At 38.8% G+C, this 18517-nt stretch overlaps 1 protein-coding gene across 7 annotated transcripts in view; it reads right to left on the bottom strand.

The window, feature by feature from the left end:
- Positions 1 to 12: 12 nt before the first annotated feature.
- The window catches only part of PRKCZ (protein kinase C zeta), a 145385-nt gene continuing 126880 nt past the window's right edge, over positions 13 to 18517 (bottom strand). For all 7 annotated transcript variants that reach the window (XM_030537842.1, XM_030537843.1, XM_030537841.1 and 4 more), the window contains 2 exons: positions 7985 to 8100; positions 13 to 3731 (listed from right to left, as the gene is read on the bottom strand). In XM_030537842.1, coding sequence (XP_030393702.1) covers positions 3644 to 3731; positions 7985 to 8100 — 204 coding nt within the window. In that variant the 3' untranslated portion in view covers positions 13 to 3643. The remainder of the gene's footprint in view (positions 3732 to 7984; positions 8101 to 18517) is intronic.

The following is an 18517-nucleotide window of genomic DNA, read 5'->3' as shown; positions in this document are numbered from 1 at the left end:
TGTGTGTGTGTGTGTGTGTGTGTGTGTGTGTGTGTGTGTGTGTGTGTGTGTGTGATGATACCGTATATCCCAGATTAGAGAAGGAAAACCGCACCTTTCATACAGGTGACATTCTTGGATTCATATCACTGCTCCCTGAGTCTCTCCCCCATAAGTCAAGGTCTGCTTCATTATAACCTCTCATTTAAAATAACTAAGATAGCAAGCCTCTTATAAATTATGCCCGATAAATGCATAGCTAGATGTTCTCATAGCATCAAAATGCAGAACGCTTTAATGTAATTATGCTAATAGAACAAGGCTCAAATGTACTTGTTGCTGCCCCCCAGACAAGTGGAAAATTGCTTATACTTATGTGAAAATGTAAAGAAGCACAGCTGCTTTGTTCAGCAAGTCACACTGATTTTTATGCTCTTTCATTTTTAAGATCAGATTTTGTGCTTTAAAATTATACACGACTTGTCATGAATTTCCAGCTGGTTACATGTTGTAAATTTAAAAATTTCATTACTGATCGCAGATCATTACATTCAGTAATAGCTTATTAACAATTTGTGGGGAGGGAGGGAAAGACACTGATATACAATAGGTGCTTCATTTTCTCATGGGACAGACACCTGTTTTCACCAAACAGGGTAATTCAATCGTGCATTACATGATATTTGGATTCACAATCCCTGAACTCATTTCTTCTCATAAGGTTATGAATAAAAAACAAAAATGACTAGTCTGCATTTTCTTTGTTATTTTGACCTTGCTTGGCTAACATATTGTGCTGTGAAAGAATGCGCCTCATATTAACACTGAAGTAAAAGTTCAATATTTGAACAAACAAATTTTCTGCCACAGGAAAACTGTTGGACCAGACTCGGTGATTTACGCATTGGTTATGGTCCAAAAATACAGAATAAAAACACAATACAGTATCAAAATATAAACCTTGGTGAATATTTTAATTTACAATAACCATAAGGCTCTCAGTTAAAAAAGTATCTATCAGTGTGGTGATAAATAATAAGTCTATTGGCTTTTTCATTAAAGTCTTTAATAGATGTGCAAGAATATAAATGATCTTAGCTGTTATGGATTAGTGTACCATCTTCTGCACAATTAAAACTGGCTAGCAAAGATGTTAACTAATTAATTATACAAAACTACAAGAACATATTTACTGTTTTACAATCATTAAATTAGCTAGAGTTTTCATGTACTATTTCAAATAAGACAACTATATCATAACCAGATTCATTTGTAATATATTAGGATTTTTTTTTCAAACCACACATTTAATTACATCCTTCATTTTCTTTAATTTATAAAACAAGTACTTTATATAAAAAATTTCCCCCTTCATCATGAACAGAACATTATTCATACACTTGCACGTGAGCAACCAAACTTATAACCAGCAAACTATTTGGCAACACAGAAACTTTGTAAATGCCTTGAATTGTAAATAAATCAAGGATTTTTTATGTTTGTTGAGCAAATGTGTCTTTGTCCCTTTCTTCCCCCTCCCGCCAAACAAAACGTTCCAATGTCTCATAGAAATTTGAGGTAAAAAAACCTCCATGTTTCCACTTCTAAGCCCCTTGCCCGATCCATCTAAGGACAGCTTTGTCATATCTCCATGCAAGAACTGCCATAGTCACTGTTTTAAGTAATGGTCAGTTGTAAAACCAAGGGCACTGATTAAATACTGAAACACAGAAAATGTTCAAGGTACACTAAGTCGCCAAGGAGGGAGAAAAGGGGGAATTAAAACAAAAAAGTTCATATTACATTTAAAAAGTAAATAACTCCTTTACTAGATACCAAATTATCTAAACTCCAGGCATTTGAGGCAAGTACTTTATTCTGATTAAATAATTTAGTGCTGGTTAGAACACATCTTGCTTGATATAAAAAGCTACAATCCAACAAAAAGAAACCCAAAACTCAAATCTGGATGGGATTAATAAAACTGAATTACCAGAGGTTTGCATAATTGTGGCCAATGAGGGGACACAAAATGTAGTTTGTTAACCAATGGTTAACTGAAAAATTTAAACACAATGTTTTGGCAGTCTCATCCTAGCACCTCATGACTTGGATGTGAATCCGAAAGATGTCATGTTCAGCACCTAATGCAATGCTGTACCCTGAGAAACCTATATGTTAATGTAAAGAAAATGTTGCAATTTATCCTGCATTTTACACCAAATTAGGTGAGATGTCATGGCACAGGGTTTCTTGGTTTTTTTAAATTCCCACATCAATTTTCCCGCCAGAACCACAAGCCACACAATATAGTTAAACAAAAACCTAGCACAAAGTACTGCCTCTATTGTTGTCATCTGCAATGAGACAGATAAATCTTTACAAGCATCTGAAAGCTTTTAGATTGCAGTGCACACTTAGTCATTAAATATAGTGACATGAGCTTTTCCACAGCTGACAACAAATTCTTAACCTTTGTGATATAACATCCCCTTTTTCCCAGTTTTCAAGAGAAGGGACTGGACATCTATAACCTTACCCAAATTAGCACATATTCATTTTTCCCTCCACTGAAAAAGTTACTGCTTTGAAGCAAGCCATTTTCATCAAAGCATCTCGTTCTCCTACGTAGAACAATGAATTAGTAATATACACTGAGTATTTCTAAGCAGACAGTTGATTAGTAGGAGGTGTGCTTTATCAGGAAAATGTAGCATGTTTATGGATAATCTAGATTTGCTATTTAAACTTTAAGGCTACAATCCATTACACTTTTGTTCTATTTCTGAATATTGTATTATTGATAAAAATACTTTTCAAAAATCTAATACACAACACAAGACATCATTGTAGGCACTGCTTACGTAGTTTCAGAAAATCTACTCTGTGCAAATTTAGGGGTTTTTTTAAAACTAAAATTTGGAGGTTTAAACAATCCAGATTTTTGATTTGATACAGGGGAGTTCTAATTTGGAATTGGTATTGCTGAGTCACTCTGCTCCTCTATAAAGATGTACCTCAGTATTAGGCTGCAGTTTTTATTTATATGTTCCTTATTTAATGTTAACAAGCATAACTTACCAGGGTTAAGAATGTTGAAAATATGTAATAAGTCTTCAATGCAGTTTATCCATTTAGGCACTTAAAACCTGTACCCAAATTTATGTTTTGATTGCTAATAAAACACAACTCCTTTTACATATCGTATCTGAGACGTTTAGACAGGATTCACTTGTGAAAAAGGCATAAAAAATAAGCTTCAATACCACTAATGTTTTATTCTTCAGGATGTTACACTCTAATATTCTTCATAGCTCATTGCATCAAGTGTTTGTGGAAAGTATGTAGCTTTCAAAGTTGTTGGGAATCTCTCTTTTCCAGAGGATGCAATGAACACTTTGATCCTTCACGAGACAGGCACAAATGCAAATTCCTTCATTAACGAAGCCAGTTGTGTCAGTGCCCAAAACTTTTAAAAACCAATATTTAGAGGAAGACACCCACCAAAATCATATTCTCGTCTTTGATTTTCAGCAGCAATATTTATCATCATTGGTCTCCATCCAAAACCTTACAGTTCCCCAGCCTTGCATGCATATACTGTAGTTAAGGATAAATTTAAAGTTCGTTCACATTATTTGTCCACAATGGAGATGTCATTCCTTCATACTGTTTCCTCTGTTGACAGCAACAATGGGCTAATGTATTCAAATCCTTCAAATTCTGACTGATCTATTCTTTTTATTACATCTCTGAAAAATAAAGAGAAATATTTTTTTAGGTTACTACTTGGAACTCTTGATTGTGTTGCTAATCATTTTGTTCAAGAGATTCCTCTTTGTACAGTATTATAACGTACAAGTTCTATAAAAATGCTAACTACTAGTGATGTAGAACCAATAATAAGAATTAGAATAAATGAACAACAAGCTTTGAATACACAGATACTGTTCATAAATCTTTCATTCCAAAATCTCAAGCAGTATTGCTTTTATTAATGAGAGATTGGTAGTTTGGAAAACTGGGATGGAACAGCAATTTACAGAGAGAAAGAAACGCACAAGGCATAGAGGCTGGCAGTGGTGATGGCTAGGGGAAAGTAACATGATAAGCTCTGAGATGTAGATGATGCTATGAGTTGAGACATACATCTGAGGAAAACAAATGTAAACTGAATGTTGTGCACAAGGAAGAGCCAATGGAAGGTTTTAGAAACTGATGCACATTGAAAACTGACTTGCCAAGGACATGTTAGGTCTTCAACTGTCATTTTACAGCCAGTTGGTTACAGCTTAACTGCTCACAAGTAACATGAATCATAGACTATCAGGTTTGGAAGGACCTCAGGAGGTCATCTAGTCCAATCCCCTGCTCAAAGCAGGACCAATCCCCAACATGGTTCAGTTTTCATTCGCACAGCAGCTTTATTGCCATACGATTGTTTGACTCCACATGTACCATGATACCTAACTGGTTTTATTTATGCATTCTGAGCAAAAAACTTAGCAACTGTCCTGTAGTGCTTCAGCAGAAGCACAGTGTGACTGAAGGTCACGCACACAGAGCGCCAGCAGCAAAGGCAAAGAACTGACAGTGAGAAGAACTAGTCAGGAGTACTTTCTTCACCAAACAAACCCCAGTGCACTTAATCTATTACAGGAGAAGACAGCCAGGTGCCAGCCTAGTCTGCTGTTAGCTGTCACAGCTACTAACTTCTATCCATGTCCTGCGCAGACACAAACCATCATTTACAGTCATCCCCGCCGCCCCTAACTATATACACACGCTGTTAAAAGTTGCTATGTGGACAAGGCCTTCATAGTAGAGAACAAACCATTACTGCCTTTCTCTCAATCTTTAATCTGCTAAAACCTGTTTGAAAAAAAGGGTCTGGTTCCTGCAGCACTCTGCACGAGTTTATACATGAGCACCCTTATCTTGATTGGGAATTTCCTGTGTAAATCATCACAAAGCAATAGAAGGGTGGATTGTGTCCTACAGCTTGTCAAATGTCAACTGGAATTATATTTCTCCAGAGCCTAACAGAATTTTTTGAAATTGGCACTTTCTTTAATTCTGTAAAACCCTTTCTGACTATTAAAAAAAAATTAGGATGCATACAATTCATTTTGCAAGTTTCTTTCCTACACCCCCCATAAAAAAACCCAAACCTGTTTGCAAGCTAATTTGTAATCCTCTAATGCAGAGAGTCTGTATTTCTCATTGAAGTAACCTAATAAACTGTTGTCATGCCTTATGCATCTGGAGCCAAAGAATTAGTATAGGAGTAGACAGATGAGGAAGAAAAACAGATTGGAAAGGAAAAAGAGGTAAACTGTTGTTTGGAGGCAGTTTGCTAATTTCAGCACAAAGATGTCTGGCTGTCAGTTTACAGCAGTAGTTCTGAACCTGCAGCCCAGCTGTGTGCTAAAGGCCGCCCAGCTTGGCAAGGCCTGGAGCCCAAGGGTCCCGGCTGCCCTGCCCTTGTGCATAGAGGTTTGTAAGGGCATGGGGGGAGGGGGCGGGTTTGGCTGGTTCTCAAACTGCAGCCCAGGTAACACATTATGGGCCACATATGCAGCCCACAATGATAAATAGCTTGAGAATCACTGGTTTAGAGAGTTTAAATTAAAGAAATACAAACTTTAAAAGTGTTTAGAAACAGGCATGTTTTTCAGTTCATGAACAGAAAAGAAGCCTCAGTCCATTATTTATTATGACATTGTTTGAAATTAAGAGACTGATAAAAACAGAAAAAAAATGAAAATATTTCAATCCTACATCCATTTGTCATTTGCTGTATTGTTTGTGACTAAGCTGGTCCCGAACACAGTCTACATATTCCTCCTCTGAATGTAGTTATAGTACAGTCTTTACCCCTCAGAAAATTAGCTAATCTCCCTATGGATGTCACTTGGGGACTGGATAATATCAAGGTTGTTCCCTAGGTCACTAGTGAGCACTCTGCTACAGAAGAAATGCAATGAGTCCTGATTGTCTCCTGCTTTCCATGCCGGGAACTCCTAGTTTAGGCTAGGAAGCAGCAAGAGAGGGAGGCAGCCCACTTAAGTTTAGGTTACTACCGAGTCCAGCATGGCTCTAGGCTGAGAGGCCATTTCATGGTGAGTAGGGAGTGAGACAGTGAAGGCATCTTGCCTTGCTGTTTGCCTGGAAAGAGAGTAATGAGTATGTCAGCACTGAACAACAGGTTTGGTCAGAGTTTACTGACTGTGGCCCTAACTCTGGAAGATACTTCATCACTGGCTTAACTTTATGCACAGGAGTAGTCCCAATGACTTCAGTAGCTTTTGCTTAAGTACCTTCCGGAATTAGAACGTGTAAAGGTTCAGATGAAACTGCAAGTTAAGACTTCAAAACCTTGCACTTCTACTTAAACTAGACCTCCTCAAGGGAACAGGCCCAGTCAGGAAGATCACAGGCAGGAACCATTCAGAAGAAATCACTTCACAGCGTAGTATTTCCACTTTAATAACGGAAAGGAAAAGAAACCCAGCTACCGAAAAGGTGCATGTGTAAGCAAGATCATCTGAAAGCAAACTTTGGGGCTGGAAAGCCACAGCTGACTTGCCTGCTCTCTCAGAGTAAAACTGGCCCAGAAATTCCTAGTCTGAGCCTAATTTCACCAACTCCAAGGTAACTGAGCCTAGTTTAATTTCAAATAAACACAAAGTCTCCAGGTCAATGTTTTATTTTCCATTTTAAAATTCTGGGTTTGAATAAGGAAAGTCTTGCTTCTTTTGTATTTCTGAATAGACTCTCTCTCACCCCAATGGTAGGAGAATGCCAAAGCAATACTATGTCAGTGTATAAATAGTCCTGCTGAGCATGTAACATAGCTCTACTGTGCCATTTCCTCAAGCAGCAGAGCCAATAAACTGAGTCCTTAAAAGGTAAAATTCTAACAAACATTTAACAGTAGTACCATATGTAATAGCCTTGAAAGAGAAACTGTGCAAGAGAAAGAGAAAAGGATGAATAAATTCACTTTGCATTGCTTCCCAATTAGACATCATGCAGAAGGATGGGAGTAGCTGCCTGCAGAAAAATACTAGGTGGTGACCTTTCCTTATCAAAAACACTCTGTACTGGGCTAGCCAGCAAAATCAACCAACCAGCAAATAAATATAAAAAAAAATAAGAGAGGCCAGGGAGGCTATCCACCCTTGTCACAAGCAACATGGTAGTGACATCCTCCCCTTCCTTACTATTCATTCAGTGTGAGACATATGTTAGGCACTTTACAGACAACATGACAAAATTCATGTGTCTCACTGAAGTTTTCCTCATGTTGCATATATAGCTTCCCCTTATTTTTCTAAAATGAGTTCAAACATCTGAGGCTGACTTTCAAGGCCCACCATACCCTGAACCTGTCCATATGATATTGGCTCTCATCGTGTCACTACTTCCAAGTTTTCCTCCTAAGCACCACATTTATATCTTGTCTTCATCTTTGCCTTATACTCAGAACAGTTTCCTCCTCCTCTTGCACCAAGCAACAGGCCTCTTGACCTTCAAATCCCTTCTCATTCAAAGCTTTCTTTTCCAGCAAAGACTTTCAATAATGCCCTCTGCGAGAGTCCTCTATTATGTCAAATTCATACTGGCCCTTGATGCATTGTCTCTCTAAATTGTTTTGTCTCCATACAAAAGAGTAAGCCTCTTGGGGCAGATATACGTTCTTAGCTGTTTCTACAGCACCAAGTACGCTGTTGACAGTCAACAACAGCAATATATACACTTTTGATTATTCATAAGGCTGTTAGATGTATTCTGAAATATACAGTATGTATTATGTGGATGTCTAAATGTTACTATGAGAACTTTAACTTATGCATTTCTTGAATTTACATTAGTATCTTTAACTTCAACATTTTTGTTCCATTTTTAGATATTAACTCTTTCTTAGTAACGTTACAACAACTTCATATTCAAATATACACATTTCTGGATGCATATTTGTTTAATTGTATTAAAAACATACTCATCATCTGGGGTTAGCTGCACAGGTTCGCTGGTGAACTGTGTATCAAAGTTATCCAAACCATAATCGTCTGTGATCTGAGGCTGAAATGGAGGGGTCGCCTGCTTCTTTTCCAACTGAGAATAATAAAGTGGGGAAAGGAAAAAAAAAAAATCAAATATTGAATATTTACTAAATTTTCTCAGAAAACTTACACCTGCTCTCTATATATACACTATGAAACACTAAAGCCATACTTAACACATCCAATATTGATGAAAGAGACAAACACTGAATATTATTATTCATTTAAAAGATTTTCACATTAAATGATATGTTCATTCTGTTTATTCCTCTTTTGTGGTTTCAAAAACAAATATTTGAGAAAAATTAGAAGATACTGAACTTTTAAGTTTAAAAAGAGATAGAAAGCAATTTCCACAAATTTTTCTCAACATGCCTGATCTAAGAACAAACATGGCCTCTAAATAAAGCCAGAGTGCAACACAAACTAATGTAACATTTAATTACATATACTTGGTATCAAAACTGTTTATAAACTGGACATGCGTCTCAGAGACCTTCAGTCTGTTTTAAGTTCAAGCCAAGACACTTCCCCAAACACTCACTTTTTCCTCTTAACTGCACCTGTAAAGTGCCTTTGTCATGTTTCAAAGATGACCCTTTAGAAGATGTGAGCTGCGTCTAGACCATACACACCAACAGTCAAGTTAATTTAACCAGACCTGTTTGTCTGCCAACCTAATTCCAGAACAGAGAAAAACCATAAGCTGTCTCTGCTAACGCCTGCACCAATAGCCAGCTGTGATGGAAGAGATGCTGCTACTGTAATAGTATTCACTGAAAGCAATTGCATCTGAGCACTAAAATGTCAAAAGCAGCCAACATCTTTACTATGTAAAGAAAACATCACTCTACGTTAATTAAGCAACGCACATGTATCTTCTGCACCAGTGTTCACCTAACCATGGACAAACCAGCAGTTTTACTTCACAAGGGTGGTTCGCGCTAATGTTTTATTCAGTTTTGGTTACTGGGGATCAAGGCCCCATCACGCAAGTTTCACTTTGGATTTCAAGTATAAACTCAAAAGTTCAAAATGAAATTCTGCTGAAATTGCCAAGGTTCACCTATGTTTCAAGCAGATAATGTTTGAATCTGGGCCCATGCTCATAACCTGTATCAACCTTTTAAGGAACATTGCCAGGGTTTTGAGTCTTATGAAATCCAGTGCCAAGCAACCTTTTGCATGGTTTTGGGTAGCATTCTGCATGACTCAAGTGCTCGTCTTGTCCAACCACATTTCATAGGTGCACAAGACTAGAAGCAGAAACGTATATTTTTTTCCAGGACACGTTACAAATAGTTAGCCTTCCTTTTAAAAAACCATGATATCTCCTCTGACGTTTCCAAGCTTACATTTTTCTTTTATTATTTAGGGGTGAAACTGATTATTGTGCAAGTCAAGGTAACATTTACACTGACAGTCAGAAACTGTGTTAGCTGCTCAGTTCTGTCAGGCTTGTCTCTCTCACCAACAGAAGTTGGTCGAATCAAAGATATTACCTCATCCACCTTCTCTCTCCAATTCTGCCAAGGGATTTCAATCCTTACTTGTAAACAAAGCCTTTTAGAGTGATAAAGAGCCTCTTCTGACTTGGAACTACTAGTTGTGCTAAAACCACAAAATTATGAAAGAGTTTAAGACACATCTTTGCTAGGCTCCAGAGTTACCAGACTCTCTAGTTTCTCTCATACCTGGGTGAGAAAGGAGCTACCAACGGGTATAATGAGGCAATCCATTTAAATCCCTATTGGTAGCAGTTCAAAAAGACTTATAATAGGGCCACATTTTCAGCTTGGGAGCAATCAACGGGAAACCACAGGGATGAGTTCAAAGCTCTGTAAGCTAATGAAAGGATTCAATTGATCCATGCACTCATTGGCTGCTGGAGTAATAATATATTGAGATCAAGCAGCCAACCAATGCCCACTTATTTTGAGCTGTTTGTTCTTGCCAGTTAAGTCACATTTTAACATCAGTCACAAATAGTATTACTGTTATTGCCTTTATGCCTCTCCACCATGTTACACAGCTCCACGGTTAACAAGATTATGAAGTACATTATGCTATAGTAAAGTGACAGAACTTTGTTAGGGCTGACAAGAAATCACTGTCATTTGATTGGTTAGTATTATATTGGACTTGTACTTTCATGGTTTTTGAAGATAATTATACACTGCTTACATTTTTTATCTGAACTCTCCTGATCATGACTTGGAATTTCATATTGCATCCTAATGCAGAAAGTGTCCAGACAGTACCAGGAAAGCTTTCCTCTGCTTCATGAGAGAAAAGACAAAACAAAGAAACCCGAGTGCAATATGTTATTTTGGTGGATGCTTACATGCACTAGACTAGAGGCAAAGCGGCATTGGCTGCCTCTTTTCAACCTTTGTTTATATTACTGTGAATATTTAATCTAGTTCTTGCACCAATCATATTGTGCAACAACCAAATCATCATCTCTCTCCTCTACCCCTTGTTCCCTCCCACAAACACCATCATCTACCAGAAAACACTATATTTTGAAAGAACGAGCAGGAGAAAACAACATTGCTTAGCAACCTCACAGGCAGGAATTTAAATACAGAAAAACTCAGTGTGTAGTGACATTGTACCAAACATAAACAAGTGGAACAGCTAATGTATAAAACATCTTCCGGAAAGTACAAAAATTCAGAGCACTTTCTTCAAACAAGATTATAACACTCAAGTACTCAGCATGCTGTTAGTTAGGTCTCTTCTGTGGGCTTGTTCATGCTCTATAGAAAGATGCTTGACCTTGTATTAATGAGCACAGTTCTCAACATGCTATGGGGCCTAATGTGAAATAAGAACCCACGAACAAGGCTCAACATGAAATAGCAAAGGAAGACGCTTGAAATTATGTAAGACTCCCTTTTCTTGAACGTGGACAAATTTGCCTTTATAGAAAATGTTATCTCTGATGCTACGGTAAGTATCCGACGGAAACAGAAGGATAACCAACAGGTTTGTGTGTAATAGGAAGTAAATTGGGGGCCTAAGACAAGTGGTGTAGCTAACAATAAGGCACATTTTTTCTAGTGTCTCAGTTGTGACTATGGTATCTGGGTGCAAATGAGAAGTATGCTCATGACCACAACAAAAGAAATTAGAAAAGTAACAGTGTTTATGGGCAGGCTGGGAGACAATGTAGGGAACAAAATGCATTTTAAACATATTTAAAGGAAAGAAATCTTATTGGTTCACTGAATAGGAAGAATATGAATCTTTCTGTACTCACTAAGACCTAACAAGAAAGTGCTATACATTTAAATATAAAAGGAATTAGCCTGAGAATGTGACTATTATGATAACAAGTTGCAAGCTACTGAGAATTAGATTTTTGCAATCAGATTTAGATTTAAAAGGGACAGCACAGATGTGCCAGATACTACATCTCAATGCAGAAACTCTCATTTAGCTTAATATAAGAATTTTTAAAATACCTATAGAAAATGGCTAATGTGATATTCCCAACAGGAAATATAATTTGACTTTGTACTGGTTTTTCCCCAGTGGGTTATTTTCTAATGTTTACAGCTAGTATTCATTACATAACAAGTAGGACTGAGCAGACAAAAATCTAATTTAAACCATTTATATCATTTCCCTCTGTCCTGAACTCACAAAATAGCTTTTTCATATTGGTAAATAAATCAGCTGAGAAACATCTTGATGAACTCCACTGGAAATACAATCCTTTCCCCCTATGATGATGGATGCGATATGGAAATGATAAATGTATTTGTAGTGTTCATGGAAGGTGTCAGATTTGCAGCACTGGTAACTGAAGTCCTCTCTCCACTCAACAAGTACATCACAAGAAGTGTTAGCACAATCTTCTTTCCACACCACACTGCCTATGTATGCCCCAGTCCTGATGTGGAGAGAGAATTCGAAGAAAAGGAAGAGTTAAGTTTCTTCTCTGCGGAGCCTACAAATTAAGTTGCCAGGTGTCAAAGATGCTGTGGACTCCTGTCCATTAGGGAATGGTCTGAGTCTACCATTCTATTACAGATCTCAAATATGTAATGACTTCTGATTCTGGGGCTGGATTCAAAGAAGTGAGCAACTGTGAATTCCAATAACAATGCCTATGCTTTTGACTTCAATTCCAGATGTATTTTTAAATGATTATTTTAAAAAATCTGTAGGCTGCTCTGATAAAAGATTTAAAATAAAAGCACACCTTCAAATGCAGTCTTCACCTGATTCAAAAGAATCACAACTAGCTGAAGCCAATACAAAATAATGTATTTGGTTGCCTTCCCAACTTCAAATAAGTCTTTGTTTTATATCCCAACAGACAAAACTCAGAAAATACAATAGCAAAAATTAAAGTACAACTTGGCAGGCACAGTCTCAAAACAAATATCCACAAACCAAACACTAGCTATATTTATTATAAAGATGCTTTTTCAGAAAAATAAGCCCAATACACCCTGGGTGAAAGACGAGTCAATGTTCAGTTTAGTAATTAATAGCTCTGAATATCAGCTCTTTAAATTAGTAAGGCTTCAAATTATACAGACGTTTCCATTAAATTAATTTTAACCCACATTTTTTCAAGACTATTCTATTTACTAGTTACAAACTTATTCATACTTGCAAACTCAATTATATACATCACAAGACACCATAAAAGAATACCAGCTTATTACATTCATATGGCCTTGACATTTTTTTCCGAAGCATAGTTCTAGAGTTCACGAGGACTATTAGTACAAGTGAATCACAAAAAAGATAACTGGAAGCAGCTTTGCAAGAAAAATACAAATCAATACAGTAAAAGACAAAGTAGGTTTGGCCCATTTTAAATGGCAGGTCTTTTCTAACCATGAATAAAAGTAATTCAAACATTTTCCTACTGGCCATGGTTCAGTTAAAGGAATTATGAAAGGCCCAATCCTACAAAATTAACTACTGGGAGTAGTCCAATTTACATCAGTGAGACTAACTCCCAATTGCGAGCACCCTGCCCAACGAGGTTTGAAGGACTGGGTCCAAATGCTACAGTGATGCATGTTACAGCTGTTGGGGGATGGGGATTCATGTAGAAAGTTCTAACTTGGTGGAAAGTGGAAAATATTTTACCAAACCTCCAACATTTTCTATTCCAGAAGTTCTCAAACTGTGGTCCAGGAGCTCCATTCAGGTGGTCCGTGGATAGTCCCCTATCAGGTGCATGCCTGGGCGGCCGCACACGAAAGAATGAAGGGCCACCCACCTAATTAGTGGAGTCGCACAGGCACGGCTCTACTAATTAGGTGCTTGGACCCTGGAGAAAAAGCACATGTAAGATGAGGTGGTGGCCTTTGGGGGAATAAGGGGTAGGTGGGAGGGGGCAGTGGGGTGAGAAGAGGAGGTGGTGGGAATCTGGGATATGCAGGGCTGTAGCAGCCAGAGAAAGAGGTGACTTTCCCCAACTCTAGGGCTGCGGCTGACAGAGAGAGATGTCCCTCCTTCCCAGCCTCAGCTCGGGGTTTGCAGCAGTGGTGGGAGAGAGAGGGCTCATCCATCGCATTAGAAAGGTAAGACTACTGATGATAAAATACAAGTTGTGTGCTTTTATTTGTAGAACAAAAAATGTAATTATTATTAAGGTTTTTTTATATGGCGCTTTTATCCAAAGTGCTTTACAATAGTTAGCTAACAGTATAAACATTTGGAAAGATCATTAAGTCGTCCACCGAGACCCTCAGCAATTTTCAAGTGGTCCACGAAAAAAAAAGTTTGAGAACCACTGTTCTATTCAGATATACTGCTGTGGTGCCTCATGGGAATTGTAGCTCCAGTCCCTCAAGCCCCCATTCTACTCTATGGGCAGGGCTCCCTAGACAGACTACTTCCCATGTTGCATCATGGTCTTCCCTTTTGCTGAGTTGCCATGATGCATGAGTCTGACTGGAGTCCATTATGGAGATGTAGTTCAGCTGAGAATACCCAACCCAGAGAGAAGAATGGCAGAGACGGACACTAAACGTCAACCACAAGGAGGCAACACTTTAAATCAATTTTTTTCAGATAATACATTTTCTGATTTTGCGCAGTTGTATTTTTGACAAATTTTCTGTGGAATGTGGATACTTCTCTCAAAAACAAAATTAAAGCACACTGCTTTTTTTTTTTTTCTCCCCACCAGTGGGACCCGCCCCCCCATGTGTCCCGATATTTTCTCCCTCTCATCTGGTCACCCAAGACTCATTACAGGATCTGCTATTCAATCTTTCCTGAGGGCCACGAGAGACATGGACTCCCAATTTTTGTGCAGATTATAAACTACAGATTTGACGTGTTGGTTGCATGTTTTCAGAGCTCTTCTACTTAATGACAAATTACAAGCTAACATTTTACCTCCATAATGTATGTTTGCACAGGGGGTCCCTGGCATCCACATGATGCTCCACTGGTCTACCAACCAGGACTTTGCTTGTGTAGACTTAACTGAAGAACTGGAGTCTAAACGTGCATTCAAAATCATTACCTGGCCAATTGTGGAAAAGGGCAGGAAAGCTGTTGAGATATGGTAAAGCAACACATACACAAGTACATGAGAACTCTACTTCTGGGAGCTGGTCCCCCAGTGCACTCTCCAACATCTTTTTTTCAGTAAAGTTTGTAATAGTTTAGTCAGCATCTCTATTTTCAGCATGTTGCTTAGAAGCTGCTTTCCATAGTGTTTTGCATGCCAAGGTTTTTAAATAAAGGTTTTCCTCTTTAACATGTCTGAATTAAAATCCTGCCCTTCTCTTGGAAGCACAGAAGAAAACAGGGTGGATAAAGCAAGGGTTCTGACACTCAGACACCATGATGAGGAGATAAGAATATTTACAAAAATATCATTAAAAAAAATTCAATCGATACATACACCTCTACTGCGATATAACGCAAATCGATATAACATGAATTCGGACATAACGCAGTAAATCGGTGCTCTGGGGGAGCAGGGCGGCGCACTCTGGTGGATCAAAGCAAGTTCAATATAATGCGGTTTCACCTATAAAGTGGTAAGATTTTTTGGCTCCCGAGGACAGCGTTATATCGAGGTAGAGGTGTACCATGGTAACACCCAACACCTTAAACCAGATCAGCCCCACTGTGCTAGGCTCTGCAAAGATACATAGGAAGACACAGGGTGAGATTCTCTCAGCCCTACACACTAGGTTAAGGGGTTGGGAAGACAAAGCCCTGGATCTGGCCTAGGGAGAATCCCTATGGTATGCCCACTCCTTCAATACTGTGTGCAGGTCTGGGTCGCCCCATCTCAAAAGAGACATATTAGAATTGGAAAAGGTACAGAAAGGGGCAACAAATGATCAGGGGTATGGAACAGCTTTCATATGAGGAGTCAATTAAAAAAATGGGACTGTTCATCTTAGAAAAGAGATGGCTGAAGGGGGATATCAGAGGTCTGTAAAATCAAAAATGGTGTGGCCATTTCTGTACCTCTTCACATAACACATGAATCAGGGGTCACCCAATGAAATTAAATCAGCACCATGTTTAAAACAAACATAAGGAAGTACTTCTTCACACAACACAGTCAACCTGTGGAACTCATTGCCAAGGGATTTTGGCCAAAAGTATAACTGGGTTCAAAAATAATCAGATAAGCTCATGGAGGTTAGGTCCATCAATGGCTATTAGCCAAGAAGGTCATGGATGCAAATGCATGCTCTGACTGCCAGAAGCTGGGACTGGACAACAGGAGATGGCTCACTTGATAACTACCCTGTTCTATTCATTCCCTCTGAAGTATCCGGCACCAATCTCTGTCAGAAGATAGGATACTGGCTATATGGACCATTGGTCTGACCCAGTATAGCCATTCTTATATTCTTAACTGAGTAATACAACTGCTCTCTGTTTTCCAAGAACCCCTTGCAAATTTCAGTATCAGGGACATACTAGTGGCAGGGCTGGGACTGGAAGGGTGTCAGTTTCGAAGGAGTCTAGCTGCAGTTTCTGGGCAGCACTGCTGCTCATTGGCAGCAGAAGAAAAGTTGCCTAAGTTACGCCAGGGACTGCTCCAGCCCTGGAGGAGCCCAGAATTGAGAAGGGGCAAAGGTGGTTAAAACCACCTTTGTCCCCGGGGTTAAAGTTCTGTGAGATGTCTCAGAGGACCCAGAGTTCTTGCCCTGAAGAGCTTACAATCTTAATATTGCTGATGTTCAGAACTTCTATATAAGCCATTTACCATTTCACAAAATAGATCCCTTCTGGGTCTCAGGAGTCCAGTTTCACTGGAGAAATTAGGATTACTATAATTATTATAAATGTAATAAATCTAACAATTGCCTATAAGAAATTCTTTGCCAGTTCTAATAGTGACATTTCTTTTAATGTAAAATCAAGTCTTTGTGAGTGGACAAGAAAGCCTAGCTGCAAAACTTTTTCAGGAACAGGATCTCCTTTATTCAAAATGCCAGAGAAGCCACTTGAGGATAATAATTTACAAAAGATTTCAGAAATTATTCAACAATACATTTTTCCTGCTACCTATGAGCCTAACAAGGCATGTAGTTCACAAATGCTTAAATTATTTCTGAATGAGTGTTTGTTAAACGTATTCTGACTAAATGAATTCTTGTTGCCTTCTCTGAATAGTAGAGATATTTTTGATACATAGGGGATACACACTACTTAGATATCCCCATAAGATATGCTCCTGGTAAAGAGGTCAGAGATATAACTGTTTGTGGCTGGATTATGAAAGAGTCTGGATAACTTTATGACTATAATGTTTTAGGTACAAGTGTGAAGATCAACACATCAAATGTCATGCTTTGGGGCATAAAGCTGATCACCACAGAGGTCTGGAAGGAATTCCTCAATCCCTATGAGCAACACTGCATAGCATTTGGAACCATTTTTACTTCCCCCTTAAGCTTCTGATAGTCTGTTTCTGGCAAAGCCACTATCAGGTATGATCATTGTTCTGTGCTGTTACTGCCTATGTTGGATACATTCTTTGGAGTAGCCTGGCTGGCCACTGGAGGTCACCGTTTCTCCAGAGAAATATCAGATAGACAATCAATACTCAAAACTCTCTTTGGAAGAGACCTGATGACACTACCTGGAAAACTCTGGAAAAAAATCACATCATTTTGTTCTCATGAAAAATATCCGCAGAGAAGATAAATGATATTAATTAAATGACAGATTGGCAGAATTGTTTCTAAACTTGTAGTTTTCCCTGGAAGATTCAGAGCAACTCTCTAAAAAGTTGCATTTTTATACTGATGACATTTCACTTGATATAAACCTATAAGTTATATAGATGTCCATGCTTCAGGTGATTAGCCAACAAGCAGATGCCTGTGTTTAGGAAGACACTAGCAGGCTCTCTCATATGGTCCATTTCACACTAATCTAAACTGGGCACTATTGAATACAGGGTACTAGATTAGATGGACCACTGGTCTGATGCAACACAACAATTGCTGTGTTTCTAAAAGGGGCTTGAGGCCTGGCACATGGAAAAATCCAGCAACCTCTATTAACTTGCAAGCAGTTCAGTTCAGTTCTAGAAGAGCTGCAGTTCTCTGCAGAGTATATATGTTAGTTGTTGCCTACCCCCTCTTCTTTTACGGCACAACTGTCCTGCATGTTTGTTTGCCTGTTCTTCATGAGTGGCTCGTTTCTACGGTGTTAGCTGGATTATCATGTGATAGCCTGTAGTATACGAATGGGTTGGTTCTCAGATCTGGAGAGGCAGGTACACATAGGCCTACTTCTAACTCTGACCTCTACACTGTCATGATCACTATCCCTGACGCTGTCACACACACAATTACTGCTCAAAAGAAAAAACACACCAGATACAGTGATCAATCTGGCTTGGCCCCTTTTACGTGTTTGGCATGCATTTCATTATTCAATATCCTTAGGAAAACAATCTAATCTATGATGGATACAACTAGTTTTTAGCATGCAAAGAGAGAAGGTAGAGAGTTTGCAGGATAAACTTCAGAAAAAGGCTAAATTATTTCCTTGTAATTGGTTTTGGAAGGTTATACTTCGGATTGGCAGAATCTGATTTATTTTTTCTAATTGATGATTTTTATCAGTTTTTAACTAATTTGTATTTTTACAGCTGTGGTGAGTAGGGTTGAGATTAGGGCAATGCAGAGAGCAGGGTGCAGCCGAGGGGCCCAATGGACCATGGTGCTAGAGAGGCTGTGGTTGTCATGGCCCTGCAGAACAGAGACTCCTCAGCCAGGACTGAAAGGAGGTCGACGTGCCCCTGGGGACAGGGGAGACCACCTTGCTGCTGAACAGTTCCTGCCTCAGGACAAGCTCTCACATTCCTGGCCCATCAGTAGCGTGATTGGGTCTGTGACATTGGAGGTGCACAGCAATAGGGCCAGTGACACCTGATCCCTGAAGGCACAAGGTGCAGGGAAGGCTGGAGTACAGGTGGAGCACAGCAGAACCCCCCAGGG

This window comes from Gopherus evgoodei, chromosome 18, assembly GCF_007399415.2.
Source record: "Gopherus evgoodei ecotype Sinaloan lineage chromosome 18, rGopEvg1_v1.p, whole genome shotgun sequence".
Lineage (NCBI taxonomy): Eukaryota > Metazoa > Chordata > Testudines > Testudinidae > Gopherus > Gopherus evgoodei.
This window is presented reverse-complemented; position numbering and strand designations above follow the sequence as displayed.